Source organism: Hemitrygon akajei, chromosome 13, assembly GCF_048418815.1.
Source record: "Hemitrygon akajei chromosome 13, sHemAka1.3, whole genome shotgun sequence".
NCBI classification, from domain to species: Eukaryota; Metazoa; Chordata; class Chondrichthyes; order Myliobatiformes; family Dasyatidae; genus Hemitrygon; species Hemitrygon akajei.
Window position 1 is genome coordinate 25,270,950 of NC_133136.1, and position 15,442 is coordinate 25,286,391.

General features: G+C 41.1%; 1 protein-coding gene across 1 annotated transcript in view; it reads left to right on the forward strand.

The window, feature by feature from the left end:
• golph3a (golgi phosphoprotein 3a) overlaps positions 1-15,442 on the forward strand; it is a 91,970-nt gene that overhangs the window by 56,972 nt on the left and 19,556 nt on the right. Inside the window, exons 2-3 of the mRNA XM_073064256.1 lie at positions 773-904; positions 11,649-11,763. Coding sequence (XP_072920357.1) covers positions 773-904; positions 11,649-11,763 — 247 coding nt within the window. The remainder of the gene's footprint in view (positions 1-772; positions 905-11,648; positions 11,764-15,442) is intronic.

Genomic DNA, 15,442 nt, shown 5'->3' on the forward strand with positions numbered 1-15,442 from the left:
AATCTTAGTGTAAATAGCAATACCGCTTTTTCCGCAGGACATGTTAGTCCAAAAGAACTCCAATAAATAAATCAAACACATTATTATGTCTATAAAATCAGTTGATTTTGAATGTTTATTTTGAACAATTTTAAATAGAAGCCATCACTAAAGATGCATCATATCTTTAGAGATGGCTTCTAACATTTGTAACATCACAGATATTAAGATAAATGGCTCATAGTTTCTTGCTTTTTCTCTCTCTCTCTCTCTCCTTTAAAATAAGTCACATTTGCTATTTTCTGTAACTTTCCCAAATCTGGCAAATTAAGGGAAGTTAATACCAGTATATTAATTATCTCACTGCTTATTCCCTCTAAGATCCAAGGATAAAGTCTTTCATTACCCAGAGACACCAGCCTGCAGATCCAACAGTTTAGTCAGTGATACTGTTCCGATATTTTCTGGAGTTCATCCCTCTTCCTATTCCTATTTATGGCTATAACTTGCACGTTCTTAGTAAAGACCACGTCAAAATAATCGTTTCATTCATCTGCCAGCTTCTTGTTTTTCATTATCAATTCAGTATCCTGGCCAATGTTTATTCACCAATTAACAATAACTGGAAAACCAAATTATCTAATCATTGTTATATTGTTGTTTAGGGGAAGTTGCTGTGCACAATGAAATAGAATATTGAACAACCACTTTCATTGTCTGAAAGTGCACTAGGATATTCTCAGAAGGATGTGCAGAGTGCTTAATAAATGTAAATCTTTGTTTTTCCATGCAGGGTTATACATCATTTTGGAATGATTGCATCTCCTCTGGGTTGCGTGGATGCATGCTGATTGAACTGGCACTAAGAGGGCGCTTGCAACTGGAATCTTTTGGCATGAGACGCAAAAGTTTACTAACAAGGAAGGTAGGAGCCATAACAATGAGAAGTTAAATTGTTTGTCTCATAAAAGGAAATAGTTAACTAGTTGTACGATTGCTACCTACTAAATGAAATATTTTAATCTTTGCATCTTTCATGTTACAGCAATTACTACCTGAAGCTGAATTTATACTTTCTCATAAAAACAAGTTTGTTTTCTGAACAATCTTGTTCTTAAGAAAATTATTTAGACCATACAACTCAGAGCAGAATTAGGCCACTCGGCACATTGAGTCTGCTCCACTATTCTATCATGGGTGATTTAGAAACATAGAAAACCTACGGCACAATACAGGCCCTTCAGCCCACAATGCTGTGCCGAACATGTACTTTAGAAATTACTTAGGTTGACCCATAGCCCTCTATTTTTCTAAGCTCCATGTACCCATCCAGGAGTCTCTTAAAAGACCCTATCATATCCTCCTCCACCATCGTCACCGGCAGCCCATTCCATGCACTCACCACCCCCTGCGTAAAAAAGCTTAACCCTGACATCTCCTCTGCACATACTTTCAAGCACCTTAAAGCTGCCCTCTCATGTTAGCCATTTCAGCCCTGGGAGAAAGCCTCTGACTATCCACATGATCAGTGCCTCTCATTATCATATACACCTTTGTCAGGTCACCTCTCATTCTTTGTCGCTTCAAGGAGAAAAGGCCAAGTTCACTCAACCTATTTTCGTAAGGCATGTGCCCCAATCCAGGCAACATCCTTGTAGATCTCCTCTGCACCCTTTCTATCATTTCCATGTCCTTGCTGTAGTGAGGTGACCAGAACTGAGCATAGTACTCCAAGTGGTGTCTGACCAGGGTCCTATATAGCTGCAACACTACCTCTGACTCTTAAACTCAATCCCACAGTTGATGAAGTCCAATACACTGAATGCCTTCTTAACCACAGAGTCAATCTGCGCAGCAGCTTTGAGTGTCCTATGGACTCGGACCCCAAGATCCCTCTGACCCTCCACACTGCCAAGAGTCTTACCATTAATACTATATGCTGCCATCATATTTGACCTACCAAAATGAACCACCTCACACTTAAGTGTGAACAACCTCCATGCAGAATATGACCCATCTACAAACGCTCTTTGCCTTCTGTGGGCAAGCCAGTTCTGTATCCACAAAGCAAAGTCCCCTTGGATCCCATGCCTCCTTACTTTCTCAATAAGCCTTGCATGGGTTACCTTATCAACTGCCTTGCTGAAATCCATATACACTACACCTACTGCTCTACCTTCATCAATGTGTTTAGTCACATCCTCAAAAAATTCAATGAGGTTCGTAAGGCATGACCTGCCTTTGACAAAGCCATGCTGACTATTCCTAATCATATTATGCCTCTCAGCATCTTTTTCATCCCTCTCAACCCCATTTATTATCCATGTCAACCCCATTCTCCTGCCTGTCTGGTCCAGGTGACTTACTATTCAGCTTCCCAAGCATCTTCTTCTTAATAATAACAACTACACTCACTTCTGTCCCCTAACACTCTCGAATTTCTGGCCTACTGCTAGTCTCTGTCATAGTGAAGACTGACGCAAAATACTTATTAAGTTTGTCTGCCATTTCTCTTGTCGCCCATTACAACCTCTCAATTTTCCAGTGGAAAATTGGAAATACATACTCTCACCTCTTTTTTACTCGTTACATACAATACTATGCAAAAGTCTTAGCCACATATACAATATATGGCTAAGGTGCCTAAGACTTTTGCACAGTGCTGTGGTAATTTTATGTATTGCACTCTACTCCTGCAAAAAAAAAATCATACATTTGTGAGTGATGATAAACTTGATTCTGGTATGGGTTTCTACTGTGGACTGAGAATGATAATGGGGCAGGGAGAGGGGAATAGGACAGGTTGGGAAAAGAGGAAGGGAAAGGGGAGGGAACAGGAAGTACCCAGAGACATTCTGTAATGATCAATAAGACAATTGTTTGGAATCCAATGGCCTTGCCTGGTGTCTCGGGACAGGGTATGTCTGCACCCCCAACACCCCCACCCCAGCACTCTTTTGCCACCTGTTCCACACCCCTCCCACAGCACTCCACCCTCGCCATTCCCAAAATTCTTGGTTCCCGCCAGATTTACAAATTTGCTCTCCGCTCCACGTGGACAAATACAGAACTGTGTAAAGGTTTCGGGCATCCTAGATACATATATGTGCCTAAGCCTTTCGCACAGTACCGAATCTGAAAAAACAGCTGGTATCCTCTTTTTGAACATTGACTTCTCTAACTTCCATTAATGCCCCTCCTCCCCTTCTTACCCCATCCCTGACATATTTAGTTGTTTGCCTGTTCTCCATCTCCCTCTGGTGCTCCCCCCCCCCCTTTCTTTCTCCTGAGGCCTCCCGTCCCATGATCCTTTCCCTTCTCCAGCTCTGTATCACTTTCGCCAATCACCTTTCCAGCTCTTAGCTTCATCCCACCCCCTCCGGTCTTCTCCTATCATTTTGCATTTTCCCCCTTCCCCCACTACTTTCAAATCTCTTACTATCTTTCCTTTCGGATAGTCCTGACGAAGGGTCTCGGCCCGAAACATCGACAGCGCTTCTCCCTATAGATGCTGCCTAGCCTGCTGTGTTCTACCAGCATTTTGTGTGTTGTTGTTTGAATTTCCAGCATCTGCAGATTTCCTCGTGTTTGGTATCCTCTTTGATATTATTTCCAAGCTTATTTTCATATTTCATCTTTTCTGTTCTTGTGTTTTTTTAAAATTGTGTTCTGTTGGTTTTTAAATGCTTTCCAATCCTCTACTTTGCCACTATTATTTTTGTGCTATCTCATCTGCCCTCTCTTTTGCTTTTATGCTGGCCATTGACTTCCCTTGTCTACCATGGTTGCCTCATCCTCCCTTTAGAATACTAATTCATCTTTGGGATGTATTCATCCTGTGCCTTCCAAATTGCTCCCAGAAACTCCACATCTTGTCTACCATTTGGGGGCCTGCATACAACTCCCATCAGGGTCTCTTTACCCTTGCAGTTTCTTAATTCTGCCCACAAGGATTCTACATCTTTCAATCATATCTAACCTTTTTCTAAGGATTTGATTTCATTTTTTACCAACAGACCCACCATACCCTCTGTGCCTACCTGCCTGTCCTTCCAATACAATGTGTATCCTTGAATGTTAAGCTCTTCTTTCAGCCACATCTCAGTAATGCTTACATACCTGCATACCTGCCAACACTACAAGTTCATCTACCTTGTTCTGTATATTGTGTGCATTCAAATATAACACCTTCAATGCTGTATTCATCACCCTTTTCGATTCTGCAAATGTTACAATTCATCTCATCCCACTGACTGCAATTTTTCTCTATCATCTATCTGCCTTTGTTTCTCTCACAGTCTCACTACACACTGCATCAACTTGTATACCAACTGTCCCATCCTCAGCCCTATCACTACAGTTCCCATCCTTCTGTCAACTTGGTTTAAACCCTCTCCCAACAGCTCTAGCAAACCTACCTGTAAGGATATCGAACCTCCCTGGGTTCAGGTAGAACCTATCCTTTTTGTACAGGTCATACCTTCCCCAGAAGAGATCCCAATAATTCAGAAATCTGAAACTCTGCCCCCTGCACCACTTCCTTAGCCATTCATTCTCTGTGTTATCATCATATTCCTGCCCTGACTAGCATGTGGTGCTGGGAGTAATCCAGGGATTACTACCTTGGAGGTCCTGCTCATCAGTGCCAATGTGCACCACAACCTCTGGCTACTTACCCTCACTCTTCAGAATCTTCTGTATCTTGGACCATAGTTCCTGGGAGGCAACGTATCATCCTGGCTTCTCTTTCACGGCTACAGGATCTGCAGTCAGTTCCCTATCTATCAAATATTCTCACTACTGCTCTTCCTGTCTTTACCCTTCCCTGCTGAGCCACAGTGCTACTGCTGCTGTGCCCTGATAGGTCATTTCCCCCCACACCCTACCTCCAGCGGTATACAAAGGAGTATACATGTTGCAGAGGGGAATGGCTACAGGGGAAACCTGCAGTGACTGCTTGCTCCCCTCACTTCTCCTATCTGAAGGCTGCACTCTGGATGTGACCACCTCAGTAAAAAGACTCTTCTGTACAGTTTTCAGCCTCCCAGATGGTCCTTAGTGCATCTAGCTGTAGCTCCAGTTTTTTTACCTTGTCAATCAGCAGCTGAAGTTGCATGCACTTCATGATAGGCACCACTCTCTTTTTAAAACCGGCACGTAAAGTCCACCAGGAACTGCCTCCAACTCGCTCTGCGATCTCTCGTTCCACAGACTGTATATGTATTATGTTTAAGCAATAAAATCTTGCTGTTTATTAATATTGGATCTACGCAAGCAAAGTAGCAATTGGGATTTAAAATCAAAAAGATGTAGATTCTGGAAATTAGAAATAAAAACAGAAGATGTTGGAAATGCTCGGTCTGTCATCATTGGTGTAGAGAATTGGAATTTTTGTTTCAGGTTTGAAAATTTTCATCAGAACCAGAGGAAAGTTAGTACAAGGAGTGATTGATACATTCATGGCCTAAGGTAGAAGGAGCCAATTTTAGAAAACCTAGCACATTTATTTTTTAACATAGTCCCCTCCTACATTTACACAGTTAGTCCAGTGGTTGTGATGCATATGGATCCCTTCTTTTTAGAAGTCGGCGTCTTGGATCTTCAGAAGTGGTCAACAGCAGGGGTGATAAGTTCGTGGCCTAAGGCAGAAGGAGATGAGTTATACAACTCTCGTTACATGCACGTGCAGTTCAACTCTTTGAGTGACAATGCAGGAAGTTTGAGGTTAATAACTTAAGTTGCAGAGAGGATTCATGAGGCATGAATCTGATTTATTCATATATCTGATATGGTAAAGCCAGGTTTGCTGATATTGTCACACCATTCATTTGATTGCGAGATTAATGTGGATTATTAGAGAAAATGAATAAAAGGACTTGGCAAAAGTGTGAAATACTGGTTAGAACAGAGTCTGACACCTGAAACCAAAAGGCTAATTCTCAAATACCCAACTGATCAGGTTGTGCCTCTGGAGAGAGAAAAGCTGAATTGATAGTATAAGGAGCTTACAGCAGAAATTACCTGAAATTGTTAAGTTCAACATTGAGTCTTGAAAGATGCACTGTGACCAGAAGATAAAGTACTATTCCTCAAACGTGCATTGAGTGTTATTGGGACTGTTCAAGATGTTTGATGGCTCTGGGCCTGTACTCACTGGAATGCAGAAGAATGGGGGGGGGGGGGGTGGTGTTCTCATTGAAACCTAACAAACGTTGAAAGGCCTCGATGGAGAGGAAGTTTCCTGTGGTGGGAGAGTCTAAGGCCAGAGGACACAGTTTCAGAAGAGATGTGTCCATTTAGAACAGAGATGAGGAGGAATTTTTTTTTAGTTAGAGAGTGAAATTTATTGCCACAGGTGGGTGTGGAGGGCAAAACATTGGGTATATTTAAGGCAGGGATTGATAGATTCTTGATCAGTTAGGGCATGAAGGGATACAGGAAGTGGAAAGAGGTAGACAATTGGGACTGAGAAGAAAATGCAGTCATGATGAAATGGCGGAGCAGACTCAATGGGCCAAATGGCCTGATTCTGCCCCTATATCTTATGGTCTTATGTGAAAGGAGGATGAGGCAGAGTAAGAGTATGATGAAGTTAAATTATACACTGGCCTTCCAGCTTCCTCTATAGTGTTCCTATTAATTGGAGGTATATATACACTATCCTGTAACTAACTCTGCTGCAGATAAAATGTAATTTTTTGAATTAAAATTGCAGTTTCCAATTAAATTGGAACACATCTCTTCTTCATTTAAATCCACTGCCAACTTACTAGATCAAGAAAGTATTAATTATTTTATTTAGAGGTATAGAGCGGAATAGGCCCTTCCAGCTTTTCGAGCCATGCTGCCCAGCAACCTTAACAACCCTGATTTAACCCTAACCCAATCAGGGGACAGTTTACAATGTCCAGTTAACGTCCCTGGTATGTCTTTGGATTGTAGGAGGAAACTGGAACACCCATGGAAAACCTGTGCATTCCACAGGGAGGAAGTACAGAGACTCCTTATAGGAGGCGCTAGGATTGAACTCAGAGCCAGCACTCCGAATTGTAATAGCATCATGTTAACTGTAGTTGGGAGATTAGACAAACATTTATCTCTTTCACCTCAGACGGTTGAGGAAGTTTGGTATGGGCCCACAAATCCTAAGAACTTAGGCACAATTGAGAGCATCCTAACTGGATGCATCACTACCTGTTATGGGAACTGTACCTCCCTTAATCTCAGGACTTTGCAGTGAGTGGTGTAGACAGCCCAGCACATCTGTAGTTGTGAACTTCCCATGATTCAGGACATTTACAAAGACGTGAAAAGGAGGCCCGAAGGATTATTGGGGACCCGAGTCACCCCAACTACAATCTATTCCAGCTGTTACCATCCAGGAAACGGTACCCGCAGCATAAAAGCCAGGACCAACATGCTCCGGGACAGCTTCTTCCACCAGGCCATTTGATTGATTAACTTGCACTGATTTGAGTGTATTTCTCTGTTACATTGTTCTGTTTATTATAAATGACTATGATTGCACATTACATGTTTAGACAGAAGTGTAACGTAAAAATTTTTATTCCTCATGTATGTGAAGGATATAAGAAATAAAGTCAATTCAATTGACATTACGAATTGGAGGGATAGGATGAACTGTTAGATGTTGTACTGGTTATATGGGTATGAAAAAAGATGAGTCTTTCATACAGATTTTAAGTAGTTGGGAAAGAGGTATCAAATGTAGTAATCCGCAACTCAGTGCAGGAAAAATGGATAATGCTGAGGAATGTCTTGACTGCTGCAAAATTCAGAAGGGCCATTTGGATTATTTCTAGGAAAAGTGGGACTGTTCAGACCAAATGGGTTTCTCTGTAGTAGGGGTAGGACTAGTATTCTATACTTGCATTTGATGTTTAAATAAATGAAGTTTGATTTTTGTCAAAATTTAGAGACTCCTAAGCAGACATGGAAGGGAGATGCTGAGATGGTTCACAAGTGGAAGGAGCCTCAACAAGGGGAAATAGTTACAAGTTTACAAGTTAAGTCAGCAGTCATTTAAAATAGAGATGTGCGGGAATTTCTTTTTGCAGAAGGTGATGACTCAGCTTCATTTGCCCCATCATTGAAATGTACCCACAACCTATGGAATCAGAATCAGGTTTAATATCACCCTTACTGGCAGATGTCATGAAATTTGTTGTTTTTGCAGCAGCAGTACAATGTAATATATAATTTCAAAAAATTGCACAATACATCTGTAGGAATTTGCAGGTGTCTTTGATGACGTATCAAATCCTCCTAATGAAATATAGCCATTATTGTGCCTTCTTTGTAGTTGCATCAATATGTTGGGCCCAGGATAGATTCTCAAGAGATATTGACACCCAGGAACTTAAAATTGTTCACCCTCTCCACTTCTGATCTCTCTATGAAAACTGGTGTATGTTCCCTTGTCTTACCTTTTCTAAAGTCCATAATCAATTATTTGCATTTACTGACGTTGAACGCAAGGTTGTTGCTGCAACAGCACTCAATTTGCTGATATATCTCACACCTGTACACCACTTTAACAGCATCTGAAATTCTGCCATCAGCAAGCTTATAGATGCATTTGAGCAGTGTCTAGCCACGCAGTCATGGGTATAGAGAGAGTAGAGCAGTGGGCTGAGCACACAGCCTGGAGGTGCACCAGTGTTGATCGTCAGCGAGGTGGAGAAGTTATTTCAGATCCGCACAGATTGTGGCCTTCCATTGAGGAAGCTGAGGATCCAGTTGCAGAGTGAGATACAAAGGCCCAGCTTTTGGAGATACCACATCCTGACATAAGTATTAATATTGTCCAGATGATCCTAGGCAGGCCTGAAGGACTAATGAGATTGCATCCACTGCACACCTATTGTGGTGAAAGGCAAATTACAGTGGGACTCATTTTCAAAGACTTTTCATCTTTTGCTCTCAATATTTATTGATTATTTTTCAATATTATTTCTTTTTTATATATTTAAACAGTTGTCTTTTGCACACTGATTGAATACCCAAGTTGGTGGGGTCTTTCATTGATTCTATTATGGTTATTTTTCTATTATGGAGTTACTGAGTATGCCCGCAAGAATATGAATCTGAGTTGTATACAGGCTTCCCCCACTATTCGAAGGTAGAGCGTTCCTATGAAATGGTTCGTAAGCCAGAATTTTGTAAAGTGAAGAAGCAATTACCATTTAATTATATGGGAAAAATTCGTGAGCGTTTGCAGACCCGAAAAATAACCTACCAAATCATGCCAAATAACACAGAAAACCTAAAATAACAGTAACATATAGTAAAAGCAGGAATGGTCTGATAAATACACAGCCGAATAAAGTAGGAATACTTTTCTGCAATTATTGCAGCACTGTCCACCGTAGCGAAAATCTCACTCAAGCGCTCTCGGTAGAAAGACTCGACGCAAGCGCTCTCGGCAGCACTCGCGGCAAAAACACTGGGCGCAAACGCTCTTGGAAGAAACACATGGCGCAAGTGCTCTCAACAGAAGCACTCTTTCCAATAACCTTTAAGCGATGAAGCTGCCAAATCATACCAAATAACATAAAAATACACAGCCTATATAAAGTCAAAATAATGTACGCCCAGTGTAATTTCACTTACCGGAATCGGGAAGACAGCGAGCACACTCATGATGGTGTGTTAGGCTGACTCGTCGGAGGTTGGGGTGTTGGGACACTAGGGTGTCATCTCATCGTCGTCTGTTTCCATCACGGCAGGCAGGTCACCTTCTTCTATGTCTGCCTGCCTCGATGTCGAAGGTCGAGTTTTGTTGTCTCCTATGGCTGATGTGGAAGGCTTGAAAAACGACAGTATGTTTGACTGCTTAGCCTCGCGCATTTTTCTATCAGACAGTTCTTTGTAAGCACTCAAACCGTCCTGCAAATATGCCCTAAACCTACGTTCCTTTCAAAATTAAAGTCATACTTTTCTGCACTCGTTGCAGCGTTGTCAATCGCAGCGAAAATCACACACAATTGCTTCGCGTTCAGTTCCTGGATGACTTCACTTTTGGGCCATTCGCTACTGCATTTGGCTTCAATTGTTATCCCTTGCTCTTCATCAGCTCTTCATCTTTCAGTTCTTGGTCATAGGATGCCAAAACTGCTTCAACATCATCTTCGTCAACTTCCACAAACCCTTAGCCAAACTCACTGTATCCTTACTTCATTCACCATGATAGAAACGTTTTATTGTGTCTAGTTTTATGCTAAGTGTAACACCCTTACGCGCTCTTTTAGGCTTTTCTGATACCTTAGAACTCATCTTGCTAACGGATGCACAAAATAAATTGACATAAAGCACAGATGCTCACAGGCACGTGTTTAAGCAATGCCAGCTAGACTGCAGTTCCGGGGGAAGAGCTTGGCTGCTCGGCGTGCGCTGCCTTTTTTCATAACAGTGAAAACACCTTCTGTTAGCGAAAACGGGTAACTAATGTAGGTCTTTCATAATAGCGAGCTGTCGTAAAGCAAACGCTCAAAAAACGGGGGACACCTGTATGTATGGGTAATAAGTGTACCTTGGAGTTTGAATCTCTGTAATTTTCTGCCCTGGATATTAATGGAGGCATGATCATTGGATGCTTTTAAAGAAGAATTGGATACATCTTTGAAAGGAGGGGAGCTAGCACGGAAGACAGATTGAGGCCTGGGTCATATCAGACCTGATCATATTGAACAGCAGAATAGAGTAGAGGGGGTCAGAATACTCTGGTAGTATATCCAAAATATAGATTTCATGTCTATAAATGAATTACAGAATAAATGATTAGTTATTTCCTCACAATTGGGTTAACAGTTAGTACTTTTCTGCTTCTTTTACCCCTTCTGAAATAGTAGGCTCACTGCTACCTTTCAATTCATAGCAACAATTTCAGAATCTATAGAAGTTTAGAAAATGCTAATGAGAGCATCAATCTTTAAAGCCAAGCATCAAAGTCAACAATTCCTTTAATACAGTTTTTTGACTTAATAGTTATTTCCTTAATTTCCTCTCCAGCCCTTTAGTTCTTTAATATATGAGGCTGCTTAAGTGATGGTATGCCTGTTAATAAATGCACAATACTTTAATTATCTGGATTGAAAGGCATTGTCAGACAATGGTTCAGTATCTTGTTAGATTAAACGTGCCAGCAATCTTACTTTGCTCTTCTAGAGAGATCCTGATAACCAATGTATAATTACCATCAATAAGAATATGTAATTTATTATTGCATTGTGTGGATTCGTGTAGAAAATGTTAATTATTTTTTCCATGTACTTAAAGGAAATCAGTTTGTTGGGTCTGCATCAAGATTGCTGTTTCTGCCAGGGTTTATTGAGATGCTACACCAGCCACTTTACTCTGCTCCTTCTTTAGTTATTGATAACTTGGAACTGTGAACAGTTGGATGGTGAATGAGGCAATAACAGACTTGCCAATGAAGCCCCTACACTGGCAGCTATTTGCATCTATATTTGACAAATCATTTTTTTCTCGAAGTGCTGCAGGAGATGCCATCTCTTGAAATCATCCCATCAGAACTTTGCATTATCAAGAGAAGAGCATTTGCTTTGGTGGATATTAATTGTCATTTAATCACACAAAGGCTTTGAAATATAAATTTTAAAGAAAGCTTGTTTGTTCGACTCTTTTAGGTTATCTGTAAGTCAGATACCCCTACTGGAGATGTATTGCTTGATGAAGCCCTGAAACATATTAAGGAAACACAACCTCCAGAAGCGGTGCAGAGCTGGATTGAACTTCTCAGTGGTGAGTCGGCAAAAAGAAAATCACAGGATGGAGCACAACCTGAGCGCACTAATGTAAAACCAAATTGATAAAAATGCAAACCAGTCATTTCAAGTATTGTACTATTTTTAATGTATAGTTTTTATAATGCAAACAGCATTTTTGTTTAAATGCAATCTATCCATGGAGATGAAGTTTTATTATCTCACACAAACTGAGAGTGACTGCACTGCTAGCTGATCTGCTTCTTAATACCTCTCGTGTCCTGGCTCCTGTCCTGACAGAATCACAGTTAAGTACAGCACATAAGCAAGCCCTTTGGCCCATTTAGTCCATGCCAAAAGCACTTAAGCTCTGTATCCCCATCAACTTGCACTAGGCCGTAGACTCACCCCCCCCCCCCCGCCCCCCCCACATACCCCTACCATCCACGTACCTATGCAAACTTCTCTTAAATGTTGAAATCGAGCTCGCATGCACCACTTCTACTGGCAGCTCATTTCACACTCTTACAACCCTCTGAGTGAAGAGATTTCCCTTCATGTTCCCCTTAAACTTCTCACCTTTCACCCTTAACCCATGGCCTCTGGTTGTAGTCCCACCCAACCTCAGTCGAAAAAAACCTGCTTGCATTTACCGTGTGTGTGTGTGTGTATCCGTCATAATTTTGTATACGCTATCAAGTCTGTTCTTAATCTTCTACATCCTAACCTGTTTAATCTTTCCCTTATTATTCTTTCCTGTCCAGACTCAACAACATTCTTGTAAATTTTCTCTGTACTCTTTCAACCTTATTTGCATCTTTTTTGTGGGTAACTGACCAGAGCTGCACACAATACGTACTCCACATTAGGCTTCACCAACATCATATACGACTTTAACTTAACACCCCATCTCCTGTACTCAGTACATTGATTTACACAGGCCAATGTGCCAAAATCTTTCTTTGCAACCCGGTCTACCTCTGATGTCACTTTCAATGAGTTATGGACTTGTATTCCCAGATCCCTTTGTTTTACCACACTCCTCAGTGCTGTTTCGTTCACTGCGTAAGGCCTACCCTGAATGGTCCTACCAAAGTGCAAAACGTCACACTTGCCTGCATTAAATTCCACCTTCCATTTTTCACCCCATTTTACTAGTGATGCAAATCCCTCTGCAAGCCATCATAGTCTTCTTCACTTGTCTACTGCACCCCCAATCTTGGTGTCATCTGCAAATTTGCTGATCCAGTTAACCACATTATCATCTAGGTCATTGATATAGATGACAAACAACAAAGGACCCTGCACTAATTCCTGCAGCACACCACTAGTCACAGGCCTCCATTAAAGGCAAACCCCTACTACTACTGTCTGGCTTCTCACACAAAGCCAGTGTCTAATCCAATTTACTACTTCATCCTGAATGCCAAGTGAGTGAACCTTCTTGACAAGCCTCCCATGCAGGACCTTGTCAAATGCCTTACTAAAGTCCATGTAGAGAACATCCACTGCCTTGCCTTCATCCTCTTTCCTGGTAACTTCCTCAGAAAAAGTTAGACATGACCTACCATGCACAAAGCTATGCTGACTAGCCTTAATCATTTCATGTCTATCCAAATACTTATATCTGGTCCGTTAGAATACCTTCTCTAATAACTTTCCCACAACTGATGTCAGGCTCACTGGCCTATAATTTCCTTTTTTAAACAACAGAACAACATTGGCTATCCTCCAATCCTCTGGTACCTCTCTTGTTGCTAAGGATGTTTTAAATATCTCTGCTAGGATCCCGTCAAATTCTGCACTCTTCCCTCCCTTAGAGTCCGAGGGAACACCTTGTCAGGCCCTGGGGATTTTTAACTCTAATATGCCTCAGGGTAACAAACACCTGCTCCTCTGTAATTTGTACAGTGTCCATGAAGTTGATGCCACTTTGCCTCACTTCTATAGACTCTGTATCAGTCTCTTGAGTAAATACAGATGTAAAGAATTAATTTAAGATCTCCCCCCATCGATTTTGACTCCACAAACAGATTGCCATTCTGGTCTTCCAGGGGACCAATATTGTCCCTTGCAATCCTTTTGCACTTAACCTATCTGTAGAATCCCTCAGGATTCTCCTTCACCTTGTCTGCTAAAGCAAATCCATGCCCTCTTTTAGCCTTCCTGATTTCTTTCTTAAAGTGTTCTCTTGCATTTCTTACACTCCATAAGTACCTCATTTGTTCCTACTTGCCTACACATGCTATGCACTTCTTTTTTTTTCCCCTCTTAACCAGGGCCACAATATCTCTTGAAAACCAAGGTTCTCTACTATCCTGTTCTGACTTCTTAGATTTCACCGTTTGTTTTTCTTTCTGCCGTTCATGGCCATGCCTTTAACTGTCCAAGCTCTTTATAACTCCCTCACTTAACCTCTCTTCATATGCCTTGTTAGGTTTATTGGCATTGCTGTGGATTTCCTCGGGACATTTTGCACTCTAAAAGCACTGTATAAAGATGGATTATATTATTAATCACATTTGTTATTGTAGATGAGATTTTGTTTGCACAGTACTCTGCATTTGCAGTTGTGTCCACATGGTGTCACCATAAGCCAGTTTATTGGGAAGATGTTCTTTGTGATCTTGTTAATTAGATTCATAGAAATTGATGGATTGCACAGTGATACTATTTCACTAAGTTGCATTTTGAGAGAAAAATTGATTAGAATTAATGGGATTATTTCTACTTGCAAGATTCCAACCTAACTTATTTAAGATTGTGTGGTTTATATTACAGTTTCACTCTGCTGTGATCCACCTTGTGAATGTTGTCCTGCTCATAACACTTTTTTCTCCTTGTACTCCTTTTTGCCTCAAAATACACAATAGCACCAATAAATTGACTGTTAGCCAAAAGTTTCCAAAGAAACTCCTCTGGTCTTTTGCCTATAAACAAATCTTGTTTTGAATAATTTTCCTTTTTGAAGTCCAAGATGCATGTTGCATTTAAAGACGCAGTACATTACTGTCAAGAATATCTATTTACTCATGACACTTTTGCCATGCGTACCTTTTATTAGGGACTACACATTGTCACATGTATATTGAAATATGCAGTGAAATGCATTGTTCGCGTCAACAACCAACGCAGTTCAAGGAGGCAGCCTGCAAGTGTCGTCCTGCTTCCGGCGCCAACATAGCATGCCCACAACTTACTAACCCTAACTCATCTGTCCTTGGAACGTGTGAAACCCACACAGTCATGGGGAGAAGGTAGAAACTCCTTGTAGACAGTAGCAGGAATTGAAACCTGATCTTATACCTAGTGCTGCAAAGCATTATGCTAACAGCTATGCTGCTGTGCAACCCTCAAGTGATCTTGTCATTAGCTGAAACTCTGAAATCCTGCCCCATCTAGTTGTGAATGGCAGTGGATAATTAAATAGCTAATAGGAAGTGGCATCTCTAAGGACATCCACATTCTCAGGAGCTGAAGTAGTTGTGACCATGTTCAGTCAGAAGTGCTGAGTAGGTAATCCTTGGCTTCCTTCTGAGATCTCCACCATTCACCATCTTTTGCCAATATAATTCACACCAAGGAAAAGTTGAGAAAACTGCTAAAAATAAAAAACAGCTTGAAAAGGCTTTGAGACTAGACACCATCTCAGCATTAATACTGAAGATGTGTGTTCCACTTATTTCAAAACAATTACAAACAGGCATTGAAGTGTG